This window comes from Salvelinus alpinus, chromosome 8, assembly GCF_045679555.1.
Source record: "Salvelinus alpinus chromosome 8, SLU_Salpinus.1, whole genome shotgun sequence".
Taxonomy (NCBI): domain Eukaryota; kingdom Metazoa; phylum Chordata; class Actinopteri; order Salmoniformes; family Salmonidae; genus Salvelinus; species Salvelinus alpinus.
In genome coordinates, this window is record NC_092093.1 from 7,791,022 (window position 1) to 7,818,248 (window position 27,227).

Below are 27,227 nucleotides of genomic sequence, written 5' to 3' on the forward strand. Positions count from 1 at the left end.
ACAAAAGTGCCTTAATAGGGCATTGAGTCACCAGAACAGCTTCAATGCAACTTGGCATAGATTCTAGTGTCTGGAACTCTATTGGAGGGATGGGACTACATTTCTTCCATGAGAAATTCCATCATTTGTTGTTTTGTTGACGGTGGTGGAATAACGCCGTCTCAGACGACGGGTCCAGAACGTCACATAAGTGATCAATTGAGTTTGAGATCTGGTTTACATTGTTTTCATGCTCATCGAATCAATCAAGTGACCACTCGTACCCTGTGGATGGGGACATTGTCATCCTATGGGGGGGGGGCATAGCCATGGTAGCCATAGTAACAGCCCGCACAGCATTTTTATGCATGAGATGTTAATTGCTTAATTAATTCAGGAGCCACACCTGCACGGAAGCACCTGCTTTGTTTCCCTCATTTAGGTAGTTACTTATATATCCACTGTCTGTTGATCTAACGGCGGTCTCAAACTCAATTCCACAGAGGGCCGAGCCTCTTCAGGTTCACTCCTCCTTAGTACGTGATCGATCAATTAAGGTTATTGATCAGTTAGTAACTCCTCTCACCTGGTTGTCTAGGGCTTCATATATTAGTTAGTAACTCCCCTTCACCAGGTTAACTTGAAAGAAAAATAACAAAAACCAGTACACACACATCCCTCCAGGAATTGAGTTTATAACAGAACTCTGCCAATGGAGGGGTGAGCTATACAATAGCTTTGTACTGTTGTACATTATTCACACATGGCCTCCAATGGACTTAACGTATCCCATCAATGGACTGATCTTAGTGCTATACGAAGCTTTTAGGAAACTTACCCGCTGTTAATTACTGTAGCTAATTCACTTTGGATAAACTGAACACTTTTCCCCCTTTTACAGGGCTCTCAGGTCAGTTTGAAAAGCTCAGAAAGCACATATCCACTGAAATGATATGGTTAAATTGACCAAGAGTTAGCTATGGACTTTATCTGGGGTGTATTCATTAGTCACACTGTAGCAAAATGTTTTGCAACAGAAACCATTCACTCCAAAAACAGTATACAGTTTGCAATAAAAACGAGTTTCTTTTTGGACAAATTCAGGGTAGGTTCCTCCCCGTTCTGCTCTGTTTCTGTCCGTTTGGTTTCATAGTGAATGTGACCCTGTTCTAACATCTCATCTGGTGGCAGATGATACTGCTGGCTTTCCAACTTCAGATTGCTTTTTGCCACCTGCACAAAATTGTCCGTTAATTTCGGCTGGCCGTTCCATTCAAAACAACACATGGGCAATGGTAACAGAACACATGGGCAATGGTAACAGAACACATGGGCAATGGTAACACAACACATGGGCAATGGTAACACAACACATGGGCAATGGTAACACAACACATGGGCAATGGTAACACAACACATGGGCAATGGTAACACAACACATGGGCAATGGTAACACAACACATGGGCAATGGTAACACAACACATGGGCAATGGTAACACAACACATGGGCAATGGTAACACAACACATGGGCAATGGTAACAGAACACATGGGCAATGGTAACAGAACACATGGGCAATGGTAACACAACACATGGGCAATGGTAACACAACACATGGGCAATGGTAACACAACACATGGGCAATGGTAACACAACACATGGGCAATGGTAACACAACACATGGGCAATGGTAACACAACACATGGGCAATGGTAACAGAACACATGGGCAATGGTAACAGAACACATGGGCAATGGTAACACAACACATGGGCAATGGTAACACAACACATGGGCAATGGTAACACAACACATGGGCAATGGTAACACAACACATGGGCAATGGTAACACAACACATGGGCAATGGTAACACAACACATGGGCAATGGTAACACAACACATGGGCAATGGTAACACAACACATGGGCAATGGTAACACAACACATGGGCAATGGTAACACAACACATGGGCAATGGTAACACAACACATGGGCAATGGTAACAGAACACATGGGCAATGGTAACAGAACACATGGGCAATGGTAACAGAACAAAACAAATGATAATGTTAAAAACAATGTCAATGTTTACAAACAAACCGTTAAGATTCCAGTAGGAATGAAAGCTCTAGAGTGTAGGATACATGGAACAGTCTAGTCCAATCAGAACAGTCTAGTCCAATCAGAACAGTCCAATCCACAAACAGATGGTTCTCAACTGACTGTTCTGTGGCAGGGTGACGGACTAAATCCATCCATTCATCCCTCTCTCTCAGAATGATTAGTAAGAGGCCACCGCTGCTCAACCAATGCATTGCACAAGGAAAGGGGTTCAGGGTAACACGGTGACGAAGGAGCATGAGAACCATAGAAATATAATCACTTCTATTCTAGAATAGAATCATGTCTCTGTTGAGAACCATATATACACACTGCTACTGCACCCAGGCAGGGTTGAGGTTAGTGGTGCTGGGATCAGGGCTAGTGGCACCATGTTGGGGAAAAGTCTGGAAAACCAGCCTGTGATGAGGACAGGGTACACTGGGGCTGTGATGAGGACAGGGTACACTGGGGCTGTGATGACAGGACAGGACAGGGTACACTGGGGCTGTGACGACAGGACAGGACAGGGTACACTGGGGCTGTGACGACAGGACAGGACAGGGTACACTGGGGCTGTGACGACAGGACAGGACAGGGTACACTGGGGCTGTGACGACAGGACAGGACAGGGTACACTGGGGCTGTGATGATGACAGGACAGGGTACACTGGGGCTGTGATGAGGACAGGACAGGGGCTGTGAGATGACAGGGCAGGGTACACTGGGGCTGTGATGATGACAGGGCAGGGTACACTGGGGCTGTGATGATGACAGGACACACTGGGGCTGTGATGAGGACAGGGTACACTGGGGCTGTGATGAGGCCAGAACAGGGTACACGGGGACACGTCCAGTAACCACCTCCCCTCTTCCCCCCTCCTCAGTCATCCATCCAGTAACCCCTCCCCTCTTCCCCCTCCCATTGTTCAGTCATCCAGTAACCCCCTCCCCCTTCCCCCCTCAGTCATCCATCCAGTAACCCCTCCCCTCTTCCCCCTCCCATTGTTCAGTCATCCAGTAACCCCCTCCCCTCTTCCCCCTCTCCTTGTTCAGTCATCCAGTAACCCCCTCCCCTCTTCCCCCTCCCCTTGTTCAGTCATACATCCAGTAACCCTCTTCCCCCTCCCATTGTTCAGTCATCCATCCAGTAACCCCTCCCCTCTTCCCCCTCCCATTGTTCAGTCATCCATCCAGTAACCCCTCCCCTCTTCCCCCTCCCATTGTTCAGTCATCCATCCAGTAACCCCTCCCCTCTCCCCCCCCCTGTTCAGTCATCCAGTAACCCCCTCCCCTCTTCCCCCTCCCCTTGTTCAGTCATACATCCAGTAACCCTCTTCCCCCTCCCATTGTTCAGTCATCCATCCAGTAACCCCTCCCCTCTTCCCCCTCCCCTTGTTCAGTCATCCATCCAGTAACCCCCTCCCCTCTTCCCCCTCCCCTTGTTCAGTCATACATCCAGTAACCCTCTTCCCCCTCCCATTGTTCAGTCATCCATCCAGTAACCCCTCCCCTCTTCCCCCTCCCATTGTTCAGTCATCCATCCAGTAACCCCTCCCCTCTCCCCCCCCCCCTGTTCAGTCATCCAGTAACCCCCTCCCCTCCCCCCCCCCTCGTTCAGTCATCCAGTAACCCCCTCCCCTCTTCCCCCTCCCCTTGTTCAGTCATCCAGTAACCCCCTTCCCCTCTTCCCCCTCCCCTTCTTCAGTCATCATCCAGGGCCTCTGTCTTGATGTCGCTGGGCACCCCGCCGGTCCGGGACAGAGCCAGGATGGTGTGGTTGACTGCTGCCATCTCCACGGCCAGAGAGATGGGGTCCTGGTGTTCTCCATGGCCTGGACCATCATCCTAGGAGGAGGAGGGGAGAGATCATCCATATGGAAAGACGGCACACCTTTTATCCTCGTAATGGCTGACTTCTGTGACAGCATTGGCAGTGCATTTTAAAGTAGCCACTCTCCATTTTAAAGTAGCCACTCTCCATTTTAAAGTAGCCACTCTCCATTTTAAAGTAGCCACTCTCCATTTTAAAGTAGCCACTCTCCATTTTAAAGTAGTCACTCTCCATTTTAAAGTAGTCACTCTCCATTTTAAAGTAGTCACTCTCCATTTTAAAGTAGTCACTCTCCATTTTAAAGTAGTCACTCTCCATTTTAAAGTAGTCACTCTCCATTTTAAAGTAGTCACTTTCTTGTTCTATTAGTGTACTAGCAGTCCGTACATCAACTAAAATGGTGCACACCACCACCTACTGTGCTGCAGTGTATCGTCTTAACATGTACAAAGCCAAGGTTACCGCCACTTGCAGTGTATTGTCTTAGTTATGGAAACTTTGCTCAGGAGTATAATTCATTGGCTGACCCATCCTGACAACCAGGAAGGAATCCTGTGACCCTTCCTTAACTATCTTGTCTATATAATTGCTATGGGTTAAGTGACTGCCCTTAATGGAGAGATCAGGTGGGACCATTCTGTGAACAACAGGCACAACGCCAATGTAAAGTAGTATTTTTCAAAAGTTGCCGAAATGCCACGCATGTCCACTTATATCAGTACATTTGTACCAACCTAACCATGACAGCTTCTATTAAATCCAATACGCCTCACGTATAAAATTAGCAATACACATTTTTGTTGACTAAATTCAACACTCATGGACCTCAGTAAAACAATTTCTCACTTCGTGGTCATATTTTTTTGTGGACAGATTTTGGGGCGGAGTAAACCCTCTCGCTTCGCCTCGTCCTCTCTGCCCATAGCAGAGAGGAAGCAGGGGCGGCAGGTAGCCTAGTGGTTAGAGCGTTGGGCCAGTAACCGAAAGGTTACTAGATCAAATCCCTGAGCTGACAAGGTAAAAATTTGTCATTCAGCCCCTTGAACAAGGCAGTTCCCCGGTAGACCTTCATTGAAAATAAGAATTTGTTCTTAACTGACTTGCCTCGTTAAATTTATTTAAAAAAATAGGTTGACTGCTCTTACTGCTTTTCTTTGGTACTGCAGTTTAACGGACACAGAGAAGTCAGATTGGAAAATTCTTAAGACACTTCAGTCATGGCCTTTGTGCAAAAAATGTAAAATAAAAACATCCATTGAATTATTCAAATAATTGTTGCTGCTCCCTGTATGCGCCGAGTGCTAGCGTACATGTGATGTTGGTCCGTACAAACCGGATATAGACAATGCATGAATCGGCGTATGCAAACCTGAGTAGATTTCCTTCAAAACAACGGGCGGACATCTTGGACGCAGTCTCCAGTTCTTAATATACCTCAGTGGTCCCACCCAAAATGACTACTTCAAAATGGAGATAGCCCTAGTAGTGACGACAGTAATCTAAGCATATTGACTGGTGGAAAAAACGTTGCCCATCTAACATGGGACTCTGATTAGGGAGGGGAACAGGCGGGGGCAGAGATGTAGTTAACCAATAATACATGAGGTCATAGCTACGAGGCGAAGCCGAGCGGCATGGAGTCGTAGACCACCGCAGCCGTGATAAAAATGTCATGACACCTGGACTTGTGTATTATTGCTTTTATACAACGGGTTAACAGAATTTAAAAAAGGAAGATTCTTTCCCAAACCATACATTTTTTCAACAAAACGCAATTCTACAATCACGAACACTGGTTGTCAAGTGCAATTTTAGGTGTTCTCTGGTCATTAGTTCTATTCCTTTTGACTGCCATGTAAAGCAAAACCACCCAAGCGCTGGTTGATAGCAACCTGCAAAGTTCTGGAACTATCGGAAACCAAAATGGTTGCTATGGAAGCTCTTCCCCCACTTGCTAGCTAGCCAACTACACAGCTAACACAATCACTTCAGACTGAAGCTAGCAAGACAGCAAACTAGCTGCATTTCGTTTCGTTTTACTTTTTTTTTTTTATTGACATTTCTTTATAAAAAATGACGCTGATTCATGATTGACTGGCTGAAACACTGTCTCGTCCCGACTCCCAACACATTCATTATTATAGGACACAGTGGAGATCGAATTATAATATTGCAACAATGTTGCAAATGTCGGAGATAATGTCAAGACGGTTTTTTACAGTGGAGATCAAGTTTATAAATTGCATGGCTGGGCATATGAAACAGTGGTCCCTGATCCTGGCTGCATACCTGTGTGGGTGAAGTGGGCTCCAGCCTGTAGAAGCCAAAGGGTCTGGCCATGGGTCTCTTGTCGAAGTAGGGCAGGTCACAGGCCTGTTCTGTGTAGTCGCCTCCATCGATGTCGTCGCTGTTCGAGTGTCCTCCGGGACTCTGAACTTCTATCCCATGGCTCTCCAAGATCGTGGCTTCTTGAGAAAACAGAATATATTTCATGATGTGTAGCCTAGCATGTTGTGCCAAATCTTGACTTATTATAGGGTAAACATTATAATAAGCCACCTAATATTTACAGCCATAGGTGATATCTTTCTAGGAACTGATCAGCAGTCAGTATTGTGGAGGGCAGCAGGTAGCCTAGTGATTAGAGCGTTGGGCCAGTACCCGAAAGGTTGCTAGATAGAATCCCAGAGCTGACAAGGTAAAAATCTGTCGTTCTGCCCCTGAACAAGGCAGTTAACCCACTCTTCCCCGGTAGGCCATCATTGTAATAAAGGTTAAGTTAAATAAAAGGTTAAATAAATAAATAAAAAACCCCAAAAAATGGTGGAATAATTATAATGTAAGAGTTGAATGGAGAACACTGATCCGAGAACATTTCTTCCTTTCTGTCTCTCCATTCAGCCTCAACGACTCACTTCTGAAATGTTTTCTCTGCGTGGTGTTTTGGGAAACTTATGTTACGTCTTCGGGCCGATGTAGGAAAGACGCATTGTTAAAACACTCCTAAGCCGTGCCCAATATTAGCCCAGGGTCCCCAATATTAGCCCAGCGTCCCCAATATTAGCCCAGCGTCCCCAAGCCCGCGTCACCAATATTAGCCCAGCGTCCCCAATATTAGCCCAGCGTCCCCAATATTAGCCCAGCGTCCCCAAGCCCGCGTCACCAATATTAGCCCAGCGTCCCCAATATTAGCCCAGCGTCCCCAAGCCCGCGTCACCAATATTAGCCCAGCGTCCCCAATATTAGCCCAGCGACCCCAATATTAGCCCAGCGTCACCAATATTAGCCCAGCGTCCCCAATATTAGCCCAGCGTTACCAATATTAGCCCAGCGTCACCAATATTAGCCCAGCGTCACCAATATTAGCCCAGCGCCACCAATATTAGCCCAGCGCCACCAATATTAGCCCAGCGTCACCAATATTAGCCCAGCGTCACCAATATTAGCCCAGCGTCCCCAAGCCCGCGTCCCCAATATTAGCCCAGCGTTCCCAAGCCCCCGTCACCAATATTAGCCCAGCGTCCCCAACATTAGCCCAGCGTCCCCAACATTAGCCCAGCGTCCCCAACATTAGCCCAGCGTCCCCAACATTAGCCCAGCGTCCCCAACATTAGCCCAGCGTCCCCAACATTAGCCCAGCGTCCCCAACATTAGCCCAGCGTCCCCAACATTAGCCCAGCGTCCCCAACATTAGCCCAGCGTCCCCAACATTAGCCCAGCGTCCCCAACATTAGCCCAGCGTCCCCAATATTAGCCCAGCGTCCCCAATATTAGCCCAGCGTCCCCAATATTAGCCCAGCGTCCCCAATATTAAACCAGCGTCCCAAATATTAGCCCAGCGTCCCCAATATTAGCCCAGCGTCACCAATATTAGCCCAGCGTCACCAATATTAGCCCAGCGTGCCCAATATTAGCCCCCGTCACCAATATTAGCCCAGCGTCACCAATATTAGCCCAGCGTGCCCAATATTAGCCCAGCGTCCCCAATATTAGCCCAGCGTCCCCAATATTAGCCCAGCGTCAACAAGCCCAGCGTCCCCAATATTAGCCCAGCGTTACCAATATTAGCCCACCGTTACCAATATTAGCCCAGCGTGCCCAATATTAGCCCAGCGTGCCCAATATTAGCCCAGCGTGCCCAATATTAGCCCAGCGTCACCAATATTAGCCCAGCGTCCCCAATATTAGCCCAGGGTCCCCAATATTAGCCCAGCGTCCCCAATATTAGCCCAGCGTCCCCAATATTAGCCCAGCGTCCCCAATATTAGCCCAGCGTCCCCAATATTAGCCCAGCGTCCCCAATATTAGCCCAGCGTCACCAATATTAGCCCAGCGTCAACCAATATTAGCCCAGCGCCCCCAATATTAGCCCAGCGTCCCCAACATTAGGTCCCCAAAATTAGCCCAGCGTCCCCAATATTAGCCCAGCGTCCCCAACATTAGGTCCCCAAAATTAGCCCAGCGTCCCCAATATTAGCCCAGCGTCCCCAACATTAGGTCCCCAATATTAGCCCAGCGTCCCCAAGCCCATGTTACCAATATTAGCCCAGCGTCCCCAAGCCCGCGTCACCAATATCATCCCAGCGTCCCCAAGCCCGCGTCACCAATATTATCCCAGCATGCCCAATATTATACCAGCGTGCCCAACATTAGGTCACCAATATTAGCCCAGCGTTTCCAAGCCCATGTTACCAATATTAGCCCAGCGATCCCAACATTAGCCCAGCGATCCCAACATTAGCCCAGCGATCCCAACATTAGCCCAGCGATCCCAACATTAGCCCAGCGATCCCAACATTAGCCCAGCGATCCCAACATTAGCCCAGCGATCCCAACATTAGCCCAGCGATCCCAACATTAGCCCAGCGATCCCAACATTAGCCCAGCGATCCCCAACATTAGCCCAGCGTCCCCAATATTAGCCCAGCGGCCCCAATATTAGCCCAGCGGCCCCAATATTAGCCCAGCGTCACCAATATTAGCCCAGCGTCACCAATATTAGCCCAGCGTCACCAATATTAGCCCAGCGATCCCAACATTAGCCCAGCGATCCCAACATTAGCCCAGCGTCCCCAATATTAGCCCAGCGTCCCCAATATTAGCCCAGCGTCCCCAATATTAGCCCAGCGTCCCCAATATTAGCCCAGCGTCCCCAATATTAGCCCAGCGTCCCCAATATTAGCCCAGCGTCCCCAATATTAGCCCAGCGTCCCCAATATTAGCCCAGCGTCACCAATATTAGCCCAGCGTCACCAATATTAGCCCAGCGTCACCAATATTAGCCCAGCGTCACCAATATTAGCCCAGCGTTACCAATATTAGCCCAGCGACCCCAAGCCCGCGTCACCAATATTATCCCAGCGTCCCCAAGCCCGCGTCATCAATATTATACCAGCGTGCCCAACATTAGGTCCCCAATATTAGCCCAGCGTCCCCAAGCCCAGCGTTACCAATATTAGCCCAGCGACCCCAAGCCCGCGTCACCAATATTATCCCAGCGTCCCCAAGCCCGCGTCATCAATATTATACCAGCGTGCCCAACATTAGGTCCCCAATATTAGCCCAGCGTCCCCAAGCCCAGCGTACCCAACATTAGCCCAGCGTCCCCAAGCCCATGTTACCAATATTAGCCCAGCGACCCCAAGCCCATGTTACCAATATTAGCCCAGCGACCCCAAGCCCATGTTACCAATATTAGCCCAGCGTCCCCAATACTAGCCCAGCGTCCCCAAGATTATCCCAGCATGCCCAACATTAGGTCCCCAATATTATCCCAGCGTCCCCAACATTAGCCCAGCGTCCCCAAGCCCAGCGTTACCAATATTAGCCCAGCGTTACCAATATTAGCCCATGTTACCAATATTAGCCCAGCGTCCCCAATATTAGCCCAGCGTCCCCAAGCCCATGTTACCAATATTAGCCCAGCGACCCCAATATTAGCCCAGCGACCCCAATATTAGCCCATGTTACCAATATTAGCCCAGCGACCCCAATACTAGCCCAGCGTTACCAATATTAGCCCAGCGACCCCAATATTAGCCCAGCGTTACCAATATTAGCCCAGCGACCCCAATACTAGCCCAGCGTTACCAATATTAGCCCAGCGTCCCCAATATTAGCCCAGCGTTACCAATATTAGCCCACCGTTACCAATATTAGCCCAGCGTGCCCAATATTAGCCCAGCGTGCCCAATATTAGCCCAGCGTGCCCAATATTAGCCCAGCGTCACCAATATTAGCCCAGCGTCCCCAATATTAGCCCAGGGTCCCCAATATTAGCCCAGCGTCCCCAATATTAGCCCAGCGTCCCCAATATTAGCCCAGCGTCCCCAATATTAGCCCAGCGTCCCCAATATTAGCCCAGCGTCACCAATATTAGCCCAGCGTCAACCAATATTAGCCCAGCGCCCCCAATATTAGCCCAGCGTCCCCAACATTAGGTCCCCAAAATTAGCCCAGCGTCCCCAATATTAGCCCAGCGTCCCCAACATTAGGTCCCCAAAATTAGCCCAGCGTCCCCAATATTAGCCCAGCGTCCCCAACATTAGGTCCCCAATATTAGCCCAGCGTCCCCAAGCCCATGTTACCAATATTAGCCCAGCGTCCCCAAGCCCGCGTCACCAATATCATCCCAGCGTCCCCAAGCCCGCGTCACCAATATTATCCCAGCATGCCCAATATTATACCAGCGTGCCCAACATTAGGTCACCAATATTAGCCCAGCGTTTCCAAGCCCATGTTACCAATATTAGCCCAGCGATCCCAACATTAGCCCAGCGATCCCAACATTAGCCCAGCGATCCCAACATTAGCCCAGCGATCCCAACATTAGCCCAGCGATCCCAACATTAGCCCAGCGATCCCAACATTAGCCCAGCGATCCCAACATTAGCCCAGCGATCCCAACATTAGCCCAGCGATCCCCAACATTAGCCCAGCGTCCCCAACATTAGCCCAGCGGCCCCAATATTAGCCCAGCGGCCCCAATATTAGCCCAGCGTCACCAATATTAGCCCAGCGTCACCAATATTAGCCCAGCGTCCCCAATATTAGCCCAGCGATCCCAACATTAGCCCAGCGTCCCCAATATTAGCCCAGCGTCCCCAATATTAGCCCAGCGTCCCCAATATTAGCCCAGCGTCCCCAATATTAGCCCAGCGTCCCCAATATTAGCCCAGCGTCCCCAATATTAGCCCAGCGTCCCCAATATTAGCCCAGCGTCCCCAATATTAGCCCAGCGTCACCAATATTAGCCCAGCGTCACCAATATTAGCCCAGCGTCACCAATATTAGCCCAGCGTTACCAATATTAGCCCAGCGACCCCAAGCCCGCGTCACCAATATTATCCCAGCGTCCCCAAGCCCGCGTCATCAATATTATACCAGCGTGCCCAACATTAGGTCCCCAATATTAGCCCAGCGTCCCCAAGCCCAGCGTACCCAACATTAGCCCAGCGTCCCCAAGCCCATGTTACCAATATTAGCCCAGCGACCCCAAGCCCATGTTACCAATATTAGCCCAGCGACCCCAAGCCCATGTTACCAATATTAGCCCAGCGTCCCCAATACTAGCCCAGCGTCCCCAAGATTATCCCAGCATGCCCAACATTAGGTCCCCAATATTATCCCAGCGTCCCCAACATTAGCCCAGCGTCCCCAAGCCCAGCGTTACCAATATTAGCCCAGCGTTACCAATATTAGCCCATGTTACCAATATTAGCCCAGCGTCCCCAATATTAGCCCAGCGTCCCCAAGCCCATGCTACCAATATTAGCCCAGCGACCCCAATATTAGCCCAGCGACCCCAATATTAGCCCAGCGACCCCAATATTAGCCCAGCGACCCCAATACTAGCCCAGCGTTACCAATATTAGCCCAGCGACCCCAATATTAGCCCAGCGTTACCAATATTAGCCCAGCGACCCCAATACTAGCCCAGCGTTACCAATATTAGCCCAGCGACCCCAATATTAGCCCAGCGTTACCAATACTAGCCCAGCGACCCCAATATTAGCCCAGCGTTACCAATATTAGCCCAGCGTTACCAATATTAGCCCAGCGACCCCAATATTAGCCCAGCGACCCCAATATTAGCCCAGCGTTACCAATATTAGCCCGTCTCTTGATCTCTTTGCGTCGGTTGGCAAACCAGTTGTAGACTTTGAGGGATGTGACTCTCTCCAGGTCCGAAAGCTTCTTCCCTGGAATAAAACATTCCACAGATTATTATTGTCATTATTGCATATAGTAAATTATATTCCTTAGGACAAAGTATTCTAATTTGTTAAAAAAAAAATCTATTATTTTTTTTTTTCTCTTATTCAGAGCAACTCGCAATCATTGCATTCAATTTAAGGTAGCTCGGTAAGACAGATAACAATGACTGTGATTGGTTGGTTAAGTAAAACTTTACACAACAAAGCAGCAATCAGCAAAATCAGGTCCTAGTAAGAAAAGAGGTGCAGGTGTTAGAACAAGAAAAGCCAGTACAACGGTAGTGGACAGAAGGAAATACCTGGTTTCTGGATGACCGCGTTGCAGGCGTTGGCGATCTCCTCTCTCTTGGCTTCGTCAGGGTACTGGTTGTCATTGAAGTAGCTGAGGAGAAGAGGCGGTTGGTCATGGCACAACACAGATTTAGGTAGTATTCCAAGTGGGGACCCTATTCCCACCGCTCTCCTTGCTCCCTTCTCAAAACCCATTGGATGAGATGGAGAGAGGTCACCCCTGACCTTCTCATCCAATGGGTTATGAGAAGAGAGGCCGCAAGGTTGAGATTCTCCCCTATGTAGTGCACTACTTTTAACAAGGGCCCTCTTCTCACATCTCCTGCCCTCTCCCCTCGCTCAACTAGTTCTCTCCCCACCTTCCCCCTCTCTCTCCTCCTCATCCTAACCTCTCCATCACAGCCAGACATTCCTTCCTCCAGGTAAAGCGACTCCCACGCCGAAGCCGGAAGCTCCCGGGGGCGGTGCTTATAGGGGGTGGGGTCTGTCTCCACTCCATCTCCTCCAGAGCCATGGGGGCGGGGCACATGTTTAGAGTGGCACCTGGAGGAGCCAAGAGAGAGAGAAAGCATTAAGTTAGAACTTTATAACATCTCGTATTCACTAGACACCAAATGGAACCAAAAGGGCTGAAATTGTTTTAGTTGAGAGAGCGAGCGCGAGAGAGAGAGAGAGAGAGAGCGAGAGCGAGAGCGAGAGAAAGAGAGACAGGTGTACCTGGGGTGGTTTTCTCTAGCTGGTACCAGCGGTAGAAAGCTCTCTTCTTCTGTTCGCTGAGGTCAGAGCCGTGCTGGAGCAACCAATGAGAGATCCTGCTCTGACTGATACCTGGAACCACACAGACATTCACGCAGGCACCACACAGTTAAAAACAGCAGTGCTACCAGGCAATAAACACACACCTTCCAGTGAGACTTAGCTACAATTATCTTTGCTGTATGTGTTATCACTGTACTGCCTACATATACGCATTACTAATGTAGCTATCACTGTACTGCATATAGATATACACACTAAACCCAATTGAGATGGTTTCGGATGAGTTGGGACTGCAGAGTGAAGGAAAAGCAGCCAACAAGTGCTCAGCATAGGTGGGAACTCCTTCAAGACTGTTGGAAAATCATTCCAGGTGAAGCTGGTTGAGAGAATGCTAAGATTGTTCAAAGCTGTCATGAAGGCAAAGGGTGGCTACTTTAAAGAATCATATATAAAATATATTTTGATTTGTTTAACACTTTTTTGGTTACTACATGATTCCATATGTGTTATTTCATAGTGTTGATTTCTTCAATATTATTCTACAATGTAGAAAAAAGTAAAAAAGAAAGAAAAATCCTTGAATGAGTAGGTGCATCCAAACTTGACTGGTACTGTACATATACACACACAACGAATGTAGCTATCACATACAGTGGGGCGAACAAGTATTTGATACACTGCTGATTTAGCTGGTTTTCCTACTTACAAAGCATGTAGAGGTCTGTAATTTTTATCATAGGTACACTTCAACTGTGAGAGACGGAATCTAAAACAAAAATCCAGAAAATCACATTGTATGATTTTTAAATAATTAATTTGCATTTTATTGCATGACATAAGTATTTGATCACCTACCAACCAGTAAGAATTCCGGCTCTCACAGACCTGTTAGTTTTTCTTTAAGAAGCCCTCCTGTTCTCCACTCATTACCTGTATTAACTGCACCTGTTTGAACTCGTTACCTGTATAAAAGACACCTGTCCACACACTCAATCAAACAGATTCCAACCTCTCCACAATGGCCAAGACCAGAGAGCTGTGTAAGGACATCAGGGATAAAATTGTAGACCTGCACAAGGCTGGGATGGGCTACAGGACAATAGGCAAGCAGCTTGGTGAGAAGGAAACAACTGTTGGCGCAATTATTAGAAAATGGAAGAAGTTCAAGATGACGGTCAATCACCCTCGGTCTGGGGCTCCATGCAAGATTTCACCTCGTGGGGCATCAATAATCATGAGGAAGGTGAGGGATCAGCCCAGAACTACACGGCAGGACCTGGTCAATGACCTGAAGAGAGCTGGGACCACAGTCTCAAAGAAAACCATTAGTAACACACTACGCCGTCATGGATTAAAATCCTGCAGCGCACGCAAGGTCCCCCTGCTTAAGCCAGTGCATGTCCAGGCCTGTCTGAAGTTTGCCAATGACCATCTGGATGATCCAGAGGAGGAATGGGAGAAGGTCATGTGGTCTGATGAGACAAAAATATAGCTTTTTGGTCTAACTCCACTCGCCGTGTTTGGAGGAAGAAGAAGTATGAGTACAACCCCAAGAACACCATCCCAACCGTGAAGCATGGAGGTGGAAACATCATTCTTTGGGGATGCTTTTCTGCAAAGGGGACAGGACGACTGCACCGTATTGAGGGGAGGATGGATGGGGCCATGTATCGCGAGATCTTGGCCAACAACCTCCTTCCCTCAGTAAGAGCATTGAAGATGGGTCGTGGCTGGGTCTTCCAGCATGACAACGACACGAAGCACACAGCCATGGCAACTAAGGAGTGGCTCCGTAAGAAGCATCTCAAGGTCCTGGAGTGGCCTAGCCAGTCTCCAGACCTGAACCCAATAGAAAATCTTTGGAGGGAGCTGAAAGTCCGTATTGCCCAGCGACAGCCCCGAAACCTGAAGGATCTGGAGAAGATCTGTAGGGAGGAGTGGGCCAAAATCCCTGCTGCAGTGTGTGCAAACCTAGTCAAGAACTACAGGAAACGTATGATCTCTGTAATTGCAAACAAAGGTTTCTGTACCAAATATTAAGTTCTGCTTTTCTGATGTATCAAATACTTATGTCATGCAATAAAATGCAAATTAATTACTTAAAAATCATACAATGTGATTTTCTGGATTTTTGTTTTAGATTCCGTCTCTCATAGTTGAAGTGTACCTATGATAAAAATTACAGACCTCTACATGCTTTGTAAGTAGGAAAACCTGCAAAATCGGCAGTGTATCAAATACTTGTTCTCCCCACTGTATATATATATAAATAAAACACACTACCGTTCAAAAGTTTGGGGTCACTTATAAATGTCCTTGTTTTTGAAAGAAAAGCACATCTTTTGTCCATTAAAATATCAAATTGATCAGAAATACAGTGTAGACATTGTTAACGATGTAAATGACTATTGTAGCTAGATACGGATGATTTTTAATGGAATATCTACATAGGCGTACAGAGGCCCATTATCAGCAACCATCACTCCTGTGTTTCAATGGCACGTTGTGTTAGCTAATCCAAGTTTTAAAAGGCTAATTGATAATTAGAAAAACCTTTTGCAATTATGTTAGCACAGCTGAAAACTGTGGTCCTGATTAAAGAAGCAATACAACTGGCCTACTTTAGACTTGTTGAGTATCTGGAGCATCAGCATTTGTGGGTTCGATTACAGGCTCAAAATGGCCAGAAACAAAGCTCTTTCTAAGTGACCCCAAACTTTGAACCGTAGTGTGCGCGCACACACACACACCTAATGTAGCTATCACTGTACTGCCCATATACTGAAATAGATGTCTGATGAAATAAAGGCTATTCAATTCAATCCTATGTCTGTTAAAAAGTTGATTGCTGTGTGAGGCTTGTAGTGCGAAGGGTTGTCAATTATAGTGGAAGCTTCACGGTCTTACTGACCTGTGACGCCACAGAATGTGTGTGTCCTCACTGACCTGTGACGCCACAGAATGTGTGTGTCCTCACTGACCTGTGACACCACTGAATGTGTGTCCTCACTGACCTGTGACGCCACAGAATGTGTGTGTCCTCACTGACCTGTGACGCCACAGAATGTGTGTGTGTGTGTGTGTGTGTGTCCTCACTGACCTGTGACCTGAGCCACCACAGCCTGAGAGATTCTCCTGTTTCCCAGAAAGGACTTGATCTCCTCCTTGACGATACTGCTGTCCCTCCTGCACACACACACATACATACGTAACATAGTTATGTTTGCTTTGTAAAACATGGACCTACTGTGTTTCTACTACCATGTAGTTGGGGTGTCCAATCAAAAATGCATCTTTTGACCAACTTCTAAGAAAACAAAATGGTCCAAACTTCATGTCTCTGTCATAATCCATTCAAAAGTTATTGGAGTTTAACCCTTGTAGGATGTCCAGAATTAGGGTGACGAAAACCAATGGAGGCCAGAATTAGGGTGACGAAAACCAATGGAGGCCAGAATTAGGGTGACTAAAACCAATGGAGGCCAGAATTAGGGTGACGAAAACCAATGGAGGCCAGAATTAGGGTGACTAAAACCAATGGAGGCCAGAATTAGGGTGACGAAAACCAATGGAGGCCAGAATTAGGGTGACGAAAACCAATGGAGGCCAGAATTAGGGTGACTAAAACCAATGGAGGCCAGAATTAGGGTGACTAAAACCAATGGAGGCCAGAATTAGGGTGACGAAAACCAATGGAGGCCAGAATTAGGGTGACTAAAACCAATGGAGGCCAGAATTAGGGTGACTAAAACCAATGGAGGCCAGAATTAGGGTGACTAAAACCAATGGAGGCCAGAATTAGGGTGACTAAAACCAATGGAGGCCAGAATTAGGGTGACTAAAACCAATGGAGGCCAGAATTAGGGTGACTAAAACCAATGGAGGCCAGAATTAGGGTGACGAAAACCAATGGAGGCCAGAATTAGGGTGACGAAAACCAATGGAGGCCAGAATTAGGGTGACGAAAACCAATGGAGGCCAGAATTAGGGTGACGAAAACCAATGGAGGCCAGAATTAGGGTGACTAAAACCAATGGAGGCCAGAATTAGGGTGACGAAAACAATGGAGGCCAGAGGAGAAAAAAGAAAAGTGGATAAACGTCAGGTAAATTGAATTGCGTCAGCTAGGCTAGATGCAGTGAGATAACTACGGCTACTGGTCACCTGACAGGTTCACTGTTAAACTGGTCATCTTAATTCTCGATTCCGCAGGACATAAAACTATATAGAGTTAAGACAGATACTCAGTATTGGAGTTTACGCTTTTCTATATTAATTCCTGTTCTTTTTCAAAGATTTCTCACAAAAAAAAAGCACATCTGTTAAATGTCAACGGCGCAATGAGCTTCAGCTCGTGTCACGCTAATTTAACTTTAAAGACGACCACCACAAAATGTAAAACCCTCTTAAGTTATGAGAAACCTGCACCGTTATGTCAACAGAGCTTGGTGCCGTTTTTCTGGGCAGAGCGGGCGCGGACACCCTACGGGCAGGCAGAGCGGGCGCGGACACCCTACGGGCAGGCAGAGCGGGCGCGGACACCCTGCGGGGAGGCAGAGCGGGCGCGGACACCCTACGAGCAGGCAGAGCGGGCGCGGACACCCTACGGGGAGGCAGAGCGGGCGGACACCCTACTGACAGGTAGAGCGGGCGCGGACACCCTACGGGCAGGCAGAGCGGGCGCGGACACCCTACGGGCAGGCAGAGCGGGCGCGGACACCCTACGGGCAGGCAGAGCGGGCGCGGACACCCTACGGGGAGGCAGAGCGGGCGCGGACACCCTACTGACAGGTAGAGCGGGCGGACACCCTACTGACAGGCAGAGCGGGCGCGGACACCCTACTGACAGGTAGAGCGGGCGGACACCCTACTGACAGGTAGAGCGGGCGGACACCCTACTGACAGGTAGAGCGGGCGGACACACCCTACTGACAGGTAGAGCGGGCGGACACCCTACTGACAGGCAGAGCGGGCGCGGACACCCTACTGACAGGCAGAGCGGGCGGACACCCTACTGACAGGCAGAGCGGGCGGACACCCTACTGACAGGCAGAGCGGGCGGACACCCTACTGACAGGCAGAGCGGGCGGACACCCTACTGACAGGCAGAGCGGGCGCGGACACCCTACTGACAGGTAGAGCGGGCGGACACCCTACTGACAGGCAGAGCGGGCGCGGACACCCTACTGACAGGTAGAGCGGGCGGACACCCTACTGACAGGCAGAGCGGGCGCGGACACCCTACTGACAGGTAGAGCGGGCGCGGACACCCTACTGACAGGCAGAGCGGGCGCGGACACCCTACTGACAGGTAGAGCGGGCGCGGACACCCTACTGACAGGCAGAGCGGGCGCGGACACCCTACTGACAGGCAGAGTGCCCCATCTGTGCCCTCCTTGCCTACTGCAATTTCCCTTCAATTGGATTTAGTGGGCTGAAAGTGGGGACCTGTCTAGAAAAAGAGCCTGATCTGACGAGATGTAAGACGATGTGTACAGCCATCGCTGTCCTGCAGGTGCTCACTATTCCACTATTCTTCATATTTCCCAGATCGAATGAGTCACGCCTCCTCCTCCCTTATTGAGGCGCAGCTAAAATTAGATAGACCCACAAAGAAAGACGGCTGCTTATCGACACCACGAGGCTACGTCCCAAATGGCAAACTATTCCCTATATAGTGCACTACTTTAGACCAGAGCCCTATGGAACTTGTTCAAAAGTAGTGCACTATATAGGGATTAGGATGACATCTGGGACTGGCCCTAAATCAGGAGAGAGGAGGATGGGAAGGTGAGAGGAGGAGGGGTGGTGAGTGGAGGAGGGTGGGTGGTGAGTGGAGGAGGAGGGGTGGTGAGTGGAGGAGGGTGGGTGGAGGAGGGAGGGTGAGTGGAGGAGGAGGGATGGTGAGTGGAGGAGGGTGGGTGGTGAGTGGAGGAGGAGGGTGGGTGGTGAGTGGAGGAGGAGGGGTGGTGAGTGGAGGAGGGAGGGTGGTGAGTGGAGGAGGGAGGGTGGTGAGTGGAGGAGGGAGGGTGGTGAGTGGAGGAGGGAGGGTGGTGAGTGGAGGAGGGAGGGTGGTGAGTGGAGGAGGGAGGGTGGTGAGTAGAGGAGGGAGGGTGGTGAGTAGAGGAGGGAGGGTGGGAGGAGGAGGGTGAGTGGGAGGAGGAGGGTGAGTGGGTGGAGGAGGGTGAGTGGGTGGAGGAGGGTGAGTGGGTGGAGGAGGGTGAGTGGGTGGAGGAGGGTGAGTGGGTGGAGGAGGGTGAGTGGGTGGAGGAGGGTGAGTGGGTGGAGGAGGAGGGTGGGTGGAGGAGGGTGCCAACAGCTAAACCCAGCAGAGCTGAGAAAACAGAAGGAATCAAGCACATTAAGGGGCGATCTGCAGTTTATTAAAAGTACAAAAATGGATGCACCAACAGTAGATTCCTCCTTTAATATAATATCCATAGTAGAGGGGATAACGTGGGGGGGGTGGAACACAGCACCATCCAACCACGCAGCAGCACTCTGCAACACCAGACTGATCCCAGGGAGTGTTTCTGAACGATGCTTCCCTTACAGGACATTATGTAATATAATGCACCTTCTAAGAGACATGGTAGCAGGGCTTTTATACATTATAGTTACTGTACATCACAGCTATGCATTCATCCTGTTATCCTTGTAACATAACAGATGCAAACATCAAGAGACCTACGGCAGGACAACTGTTGGTATACATTTTGATTTGGGTGGACCACAGACTTAATAATAGTTAGTAAATAGTGGTAGCCTAAATGTTTTCATGCTTTTTAAGTGTTTGAAAGATGCAGATGCACTGATGGTGGTGGACTGGTGTATAAACTGATACAGTCCTGATGATGGTGGACTGGTGTATAAACTGATACAGTCCTGATGATGGTGGACTGGTGTATAAACTGATACAGTCCTGATGGTGGTGGACTGGTGTATAAACTGATACAGTCCTGATGGTGGTGGACTGGTGTATAAACTGATACAGTCCTGATGGTGGTGGACTGGTGTATAAACTGATACAGTCCTGGTGATGGTGGACTGGTGTATAAACTGATATGATGGTGGACTGGTGTATAAACTGATATGATGGTAGACTGGTGTATAAACTGATATGATGGTGGACTGGTGTATAAACTGATATGATGGTGGACTGGTGTATAAACTGATATGATGGTGGACTGGTGTATAAACTGATATGATGGTGGACTGGTGTATAAACTGATATGATGGTGGACTGGTGTATAAACTGATATGATGGTAGACTGGTGTATAAACTGATATGATGGTGGACTGGTGTATAAACTGATATGATGGTGGACTGGTGTATAAACTGATATGATGGTAGACTGGTGTATAAACTGATATGATGGTGGACTGGTGTATAAACTGATATGATGGTGGACTGGTGTATAAACTGATATGATGGTGGACTGGTGTATAAACTGATATGATGGTAGACTGGTGTATAAACTGATATGATGGTGGACTGGTGTATAAACTGATATGATGGTGGACTGGTGTATAAACTGCTATGATGGTGGACTGGTGTATAAACTGCTATGATGGTGGACTGGTGTATAAACTGCTATGATGGTGGACTGGTGTATAAACTGCTATGATGGTGGACTGGTGTATAAACTGCTATGATGGTGGACTGGTGTATAAACTGCTATGATGGTGGACTGGTGTATAAACTGCTATGATGGTGGACTGGTGTATAAACTGATATGATGGTGGACTGGTGTATAAACTGATATGATGGTGGACTGGTGTATAAACTGATATGATGGTAGACTGGTGTATAAACTGATATGATGGTGGACTGGTGTATAAACTGATATGATGGTGGACTGGTGTATAAACTGATATAGTCCTGATGATGGTGGACTGGTGTATAAACTGATACAGTCCTGATGATGGTGGACTGGTGTATAAACTGATACAGTCCTGATGATGGTGGACTGGTGTATAAACTGATATGATGGTGGACTGGTGTATAAACTGATACAGTCATGATGGTGGTGGACTGGTGTATAAACGGAGATGGTGGACTGGTGTATAAATTAATACAGTCCTGGTGATGGTGGACTGGTGTATAAACTGATATGATGGTGGACTGGTGTATAAACTGATACAGTCCTGGTGATGGTGGACTGGTGTATAAACTGATATGATGGTGGACTGGTGTATAAACTGATATGATGGTAGACTGGTGTATAAACTGATATGATGGTGGACTGGTGTATAAACTGACATGATGGTGGACTGGTGTATAAACTGATATAGTCCTGATGATGGTGGACTGGTGTATAAACCGATACAGTCCTGGTGATGGTGGACTGGTGTATAAACTGATATGATGGTGGACTGGTGTATAAACTGATATGATGGTAGACTGGTGTATAAACTGATATGATGGTGGACTGGTGTATAAACTGACATGATGGTGGACTGGTGTATAAACTGATATAGTCCTGATGATGGTAGACTGGTGTATAAACTGATATGATGGTGGACTGGTGTATAAACTGATATGATGGTGGACTGGTGTATAAACTGGTACAGTCCTGATGGTGGTGGACTGGTGTATAAACTGATATGATGGTGGACTGGTCTATAAACTGATACAGTCCTGATGATGGTGGACTGGTGTATAAACTGATACAGTCCTGGTGGTGGTGGACTGGTGTATAAACTGATACAGTCCTGGTGGTGGTGGACTGGTGTATAAAATGACATATTGAATATGATCTCACAGACTGGATACCAGTCTGTTTGGCATGACAAGGAGTGGGATGATGGCCAAAGAGGACAAAAACTGCAAAGTTCAGGATTTCAGGGATATAAATATAGTTCTATTGACCCCACCGTGACATCATCACTGACCTCATGAGCTCCTCCACCTTGTCATCGATGTCCAGTTCCTCCTCCGTGGCCTCGAACCCGAACGGCCTGACGGCAGCAGCACTATTCATTGGGTACCGAGGCGGCGAGAGCTTCCCATTGGGCGTTGCCGCTAGGCTGTCCCGCCCCCCGTTCTGCACCATGGCGACCAGCGACACCGGGGACGAGAGGATGGCAGAGGGCGGGGGCGGCCCGGGTGGTGGGGAGGTGTCGTAGCTGTTGCTAGGCGAGGGGGAGAGCCCTCCACGTGGAGGGAGGTACTGTGTCTGTGTGGCGGTAGAGTTGGTGGAGGATGAGGCCAGGGCAGTGTTGGTAACATTACTGCTCCCAATACCACTGGCGCCATTATTATTATTACTACTACAGGAAGAGGATGTTGTTGAGGAGGTGGTGGCGGCAGAAACAGAGGCAGTGTTGTTGTTTGTGGTGGTGCTATTGGGGTCGGACACAGAGCTATTTGCTCCTCCTCCGTAGGAGGTGCGACGGCCGAACTTGTCCCCGTGCTCGCGGTCCAGCCGGTCTAGGGTGTCCAGGGCGTGGAGGATCTCCTGCTTGGTCATGCCTGTACGCCGCAGCCTCTGGAGCAGGTCGATCTGCTCGATGGTGAAGCGAGGCTCGTCTGTGTAATGAGACATCCTGGAGGAGGGGAGGAGGGGACAGAGGTGGGGGAGAGGAGGAAGAAGAGCGTGAGAGAGAAGGAATGAAAAAGGAAGAGAGAGGGGGAGTGGAGGTATGAGTGAGAGTGAGGGAGAAAAAAAAACGAGGGAGCTTCTTTTGGGAACAGCAGGCAATTCATGTAAAGTCACCTTGAAAGCAGCAGCAGATGCTATCTCATAATCATTCTACTGCTTTAAGACCAATAATAAATGCACTTCCCCGCTGCATGGTTTCCCCATAGGCTAAACATTTCCCCGCATGGTTTTCCATAAGCATTTCACTGTGTTATAGAAATCAATATCATCATAACCAGGCTGCGGCACATTTTCCATCTTATGAAGCATTGGCTGGTAATGCATTCACTTCCATGCTTGCACTTTACATTGGATTTACTTTCAGTTCTAGAACCACCATACGACAGTGATCTATAGCCCAATTCTAGCTTCTCAAACCTGACAACTGAATCTGTATTTACTTTTACATTAAAAAAAAACAACAAGTAAACTGTCATTTTCATAGTCTGCTGCCAGGGTTAAGTAAACCATCACACCATTAAAACCTATCCACTGCTAGCGACAGTCCTAAACTATTTCAAATCATGTTGCCTGACTAACTTTTCTAATCTATAGCCCATCAACAAGTGATAGAATAGGGGCAATTCTGAAAAGGTGTCAGGTGTTGTCTTTGAACAATTTGTTACAGGGATTCTTCCCTTTCTCTTAGTTGACAGTTAGCCCAGACCAGATGAGGCTCAATCACTGCTATTGTATTCATTACCTACCCACCTGAGCAGGAGATATTTACCCAGTTAACTGTTAACTAGACCGTAGGTTAGCTAACAAAGCTGGGTTAACCAGAAAGAGCCCAAAGCTAACAAAAAGGTTAACTTCTAGTTAGACCACAAGACAAGGTGTGTGGGGGTGTGAGACCGTTACACAACTGTCATTTATCCTCAGTTCTGACCAAGGGTATAAACCCATCATTGGTTGACCTAATCCTTCAGTGGTCTCCTCTGACAGATGGCATAGGCCTAGCTAGCAAACAACACGCTGGTCACTACACACGTTCTGCCCTTGGTCAGAACTGAGGATAAATGACTGTGGTGCGGCATGTTTGTAAGGCTCTTTAGGTCTGTAAACATCTCTCATCATGGCACCACCCACAAATAAGCTTTTAACAACTATATCTTGATTTAGTCATACAGGTAATGGGTGCGTAAAGTAGCTGCATGCATCTGTGGAGTTCAAGCACATCTGCGAAAAGCCCAGATTCAAACGCAAAAATAATTCACACAGATAGAAACTTGTTTACATTAGTCATTCTGCAATGCATTATCGTTAGCTAGCTACCTTGCTGGCAAACTAGGTAAACAAAGGCCGTTGGTACAAAAAAAACTGTTGCTGCTACCGCACGGAAAATAGAGCTAGTACTGGCTAGTTGTTAGCCTTTCTAGACAGACCTATCGAGTAAAAATAGACTGGCATAATGACGTTAGCTAACTACTCCTTGCTAGTATATTGGCAAGCTAGCAAACTCAAAAAAATGCATCTGACTTTTAGCCATGCATTTAGCTAACTAGCTAACTAGACAACGGGTTCAGTTCAATTTAATGTGGTGGTTATTTAACCAGATTGCAAGATAGACAACTGCTAATCCACCATTGAAAATAATGTATAGGCTAGCTAGCTGATTGTAAGGCTAGTAGCTAACGTTTGATTGCTAAATATATTAAATCTTACCTTATGTAGCTAGCTATCTCGATGTGCCTCCTTACACTTGACCCTTTAATATTGCACCACCACAAAACACCGTGTGGCGGGGGAAAACCACTTATTAACAAGAGCAACACATCGATCAACCACCAGATTGTAGCAGGAGTGCCCGGCCCTTTTACTAGATTTCAATCACAAGCGGACTGTTTGCCTTTGTCTGACTGACAACAGCCATATTGATAGAAACACCTTGACGATAGTTACATGGGAGTTGTAGTTTAATTTTGGTCAGCGCGATAACAAGGAAATTTGACACAAACTACATGTCCTACCGACAAATGGAGCATTATAGTTTCCTAGACATTTGGAAGCGTAGATAAAGATGTAATAAAATTCAAAAATTTACAGTATACAGTTTATTTTAACACCATATTGATATTCAAAAAGAGATTAGTGGTCATCCAATCTATATCTTTTAAAAATGTATGTCTAGTTTCCATCTAGAAATAAATGTAACATTCATAGTCAGATCAGACTGAATGCACGTATAAAACATTTGAAAAATAATTAAAAACAAGCCCAATGTGCAATGTCTTAAACACTCTAATACATTACATAAATACCAAAATCTGCATACAAAACAGAACCCATCCTATACTGAACAAAAATATAAAAGCAAATTGCAACAATTTCAAAAATTAGTTACAGTTCGTTAGGAAATTTGTCAATTGAAATAAATTGCTTAGACCCTAAAGTCTACAGATTTCACATTACTGGGCAGGAGCGCTGCCATGGGTGGGCTTAGGAGGCCATAGGCCCACCCACTTGAGAGCCAGGCCCACCCACTTGAGAGCCAGGCCCACCCACCCAGAATTAGTTGTCCCCCCCCCCAACAAAAGGGTTTTATTACAGACAGAAATACTCCTTAGTGGGCATCCCGAGTGGCGCAGTGGTCTAATGCACTTGAGTCGTCACTACAGACCCGGGTTCGATCCCGCAGCCGGCCACGACTGGGAGACCCATGAGGCTGTGCACAATTGGCCCGGGTTAGGGGAGGGGTTAGCCGGCCGGGATGTCCTTGTCCCATCGCGCTCTAGCGACTCCTGTGGTTGGGCCAGGCACATGCACGCTGACACGGTGACCAGTTGTACGGCGTTTTCTCGGACACATTTTTGCGGCTGGCTTCCGGGTTAAGCGAGCAGTGTGTCAAGAAGCAGTGCGGCTTGGCAGGGTCGTGTTTCGGAGGACGCATGGTTCTCGACCTTCACCTCTCTCAAGTCCGTATGGCAGTTGCAGCGATGGGACAAGACTGTAACTACCAATTGAGGAGAAAAGGGGGTAAAAAGTATATATTAAAAAAAAGTTTCATCAGCTGTCTGATCTCAGACGATCCCGCAGGTGAAGAAGCCGGTATGTGGATGTCCTGGGCTGGCGTGGTTACATGCGGTTGTGAGGCGGGTTGGACATACTGCTAAATTCTTTAAAACGGCATTGGAGGTGGCTTATGGTAGAGAAATGAACATTACATTCTCTGGCAACAGCATGCCAATTGCACACTCCTCAAAACTTGAGACATCTGTGGAATTGTGTGACAAAACTGCACATTTTTAAGTGGCCTTTTATCCCCAGCACAAGGTGCACCTGTGTCATAGTCATGCTGTTTAATCAGCTTCTTGATATGCCACACCTGTCTGATGGATGGATTATCTTGGCAAAGGAAAAATACTCATTAATAGGGATGTAAAATTTGTGCACAATTTTTTTGAATAATAAGCTTTTTGTACATATGGATAATTTCTAGGATCATTAAACATGTGACCAACACATCACATGTTTCGTTATATTTTTGTTCAGTATACATAAAACACATACAGGTTGCATTCTACCTGTCCCACACTATCCCAAAACCTTATAACATCCAAACATAAAATGATCCAATCAAGCAGTTTAAGTAAAGTTCATACACACAGAATATTTCTTGTTAGCTAAAAACAGATACTCATAACATATTGTTCTGCCATACTGTTCCACTAACATAGGTAATAACCAGGTTTGGGGCTAATTCCATTTCAATTTCAGTCAATTCAGAAAGCAAACCAAATTCCTAATTGAAAAGCATTGAATATAATTGGAATTTGTGTATTTCCTGAATTGAAATGGAATTGACGCAACCCTGGTAATAAAATATGGCACGTGTTATTTGAGAACCTGAGAGACCCAATCAGGACAAAAAAAATACATTCAGATGATATGAAAGAAAGCTCTGAGGTGAAGTTTCCCCTTGGTCAGGGGTTCTCAAACTGTTTGGGGCCTGGGACCCCTTTTGTGATAGAAAATTCAACAAGGACCCGCTGCTCATAATCAGAAGACATGTCCAGTGTGTTAAAAACAGCCTACAGGGAGTTTTACTATGACGTCTGCAGTGCATGGCTGAACAAACCAAGTCTAGAGCCCGGAGAAAAAACATTTAAAAGCCCCGCCTCATGGCATCAGAGAGAAAATGTTGCAGTTTTCAAACTATTATCCTGGAATTCTACACATTTTGCCACGAGGCAAAGAGCAAACTTTGCCATTTTAGAACTTAAATCACAGTGCATTTATGTAAAAAAAATAAGATAATTGGAGGAGTACTGTGGATTCCAATATCCCTGTAAGCCTCCAGGGTTAATAACATAAATTACAAATTACTACTATAAATACACTTTAAAAACTTATTCCACGGATACCTTGGCCAAAAGTCGTTCAATCTTTTGTTAGTAATATCCC

At 47.4% G+C, this 27,227-nt stretch overlaps 1 protein-coding gene across 2 annotated transcripts; it reads right to left on the reverse strand.

Annotated features, from left to right (window-relative positions):
* Positions 1 to 3,773: 3,773 nt before the first annotated feature.
* Positions 3,774 to 27,225, reverse strand: LOC139582493 (homeobox-containing protein 1-like). 2 transcript variants are annotated; one of them, XM_071412553.1, is made up of 9 exons: positions 24,489 to 27,225; positions 22,075 to 22,728; positions 16,280 to 16,365; positions 13,138 to 13,248; positions 12,810 to 12,963; positions 12,429 to 12,511; positions 12,019 to 12,114; positions 6,203 to 6,378; positions 3,774 to 3,927 (listed from the first exon to the last, which is right to left on the reverse strand). In XM_071412553.1, exons 2-9 carry the CDS (start codon positions 22,725 to 22,727, stop codon positions 3,784 to 3,786), a joined length of 1,503 nt encoding a protein of 500 aa, XP_071268654.1. In that variant the 5' UTR covers position 22,728; positions 24,489 to 27,225; the 3' UTR covers positions 3,774 to 3,783. The 2 variants fall into 2 exon arrangements, with proteins under 2 accessions (XP_071268654.1, XP_071268653.1); XM_071412552.1 differs by having other exon boundaries at positions 6,203 to 6,381.
* Between the last annotated feature and the right edge of the window lie 2 nt (positions 27,226 to 27,227).

Coding starts and splice junctions, on each gene's coding strand:
- LOC139582493 (XM_071412552.1), bottom strand. CDS start 22,727: ATGTCTCATTACACAGACGAGCCTCGCTTCACCATCGAGCAGATCGAC. Junction 16,366..22,074: donor AAGGTGGAGGAGCTCATGAG/GTCAGTGATGAT, acceptor GTGTGTGTGCAG/GAGGGACAGCAGTATCGTCA. Junction 12,512..12,809: donor TGTCTGGCTGTGATGGAGAG/GTTAGGATGAGG, acceptor TCTTCTCCTCAG/CTACTTCAATGACAACCAGT.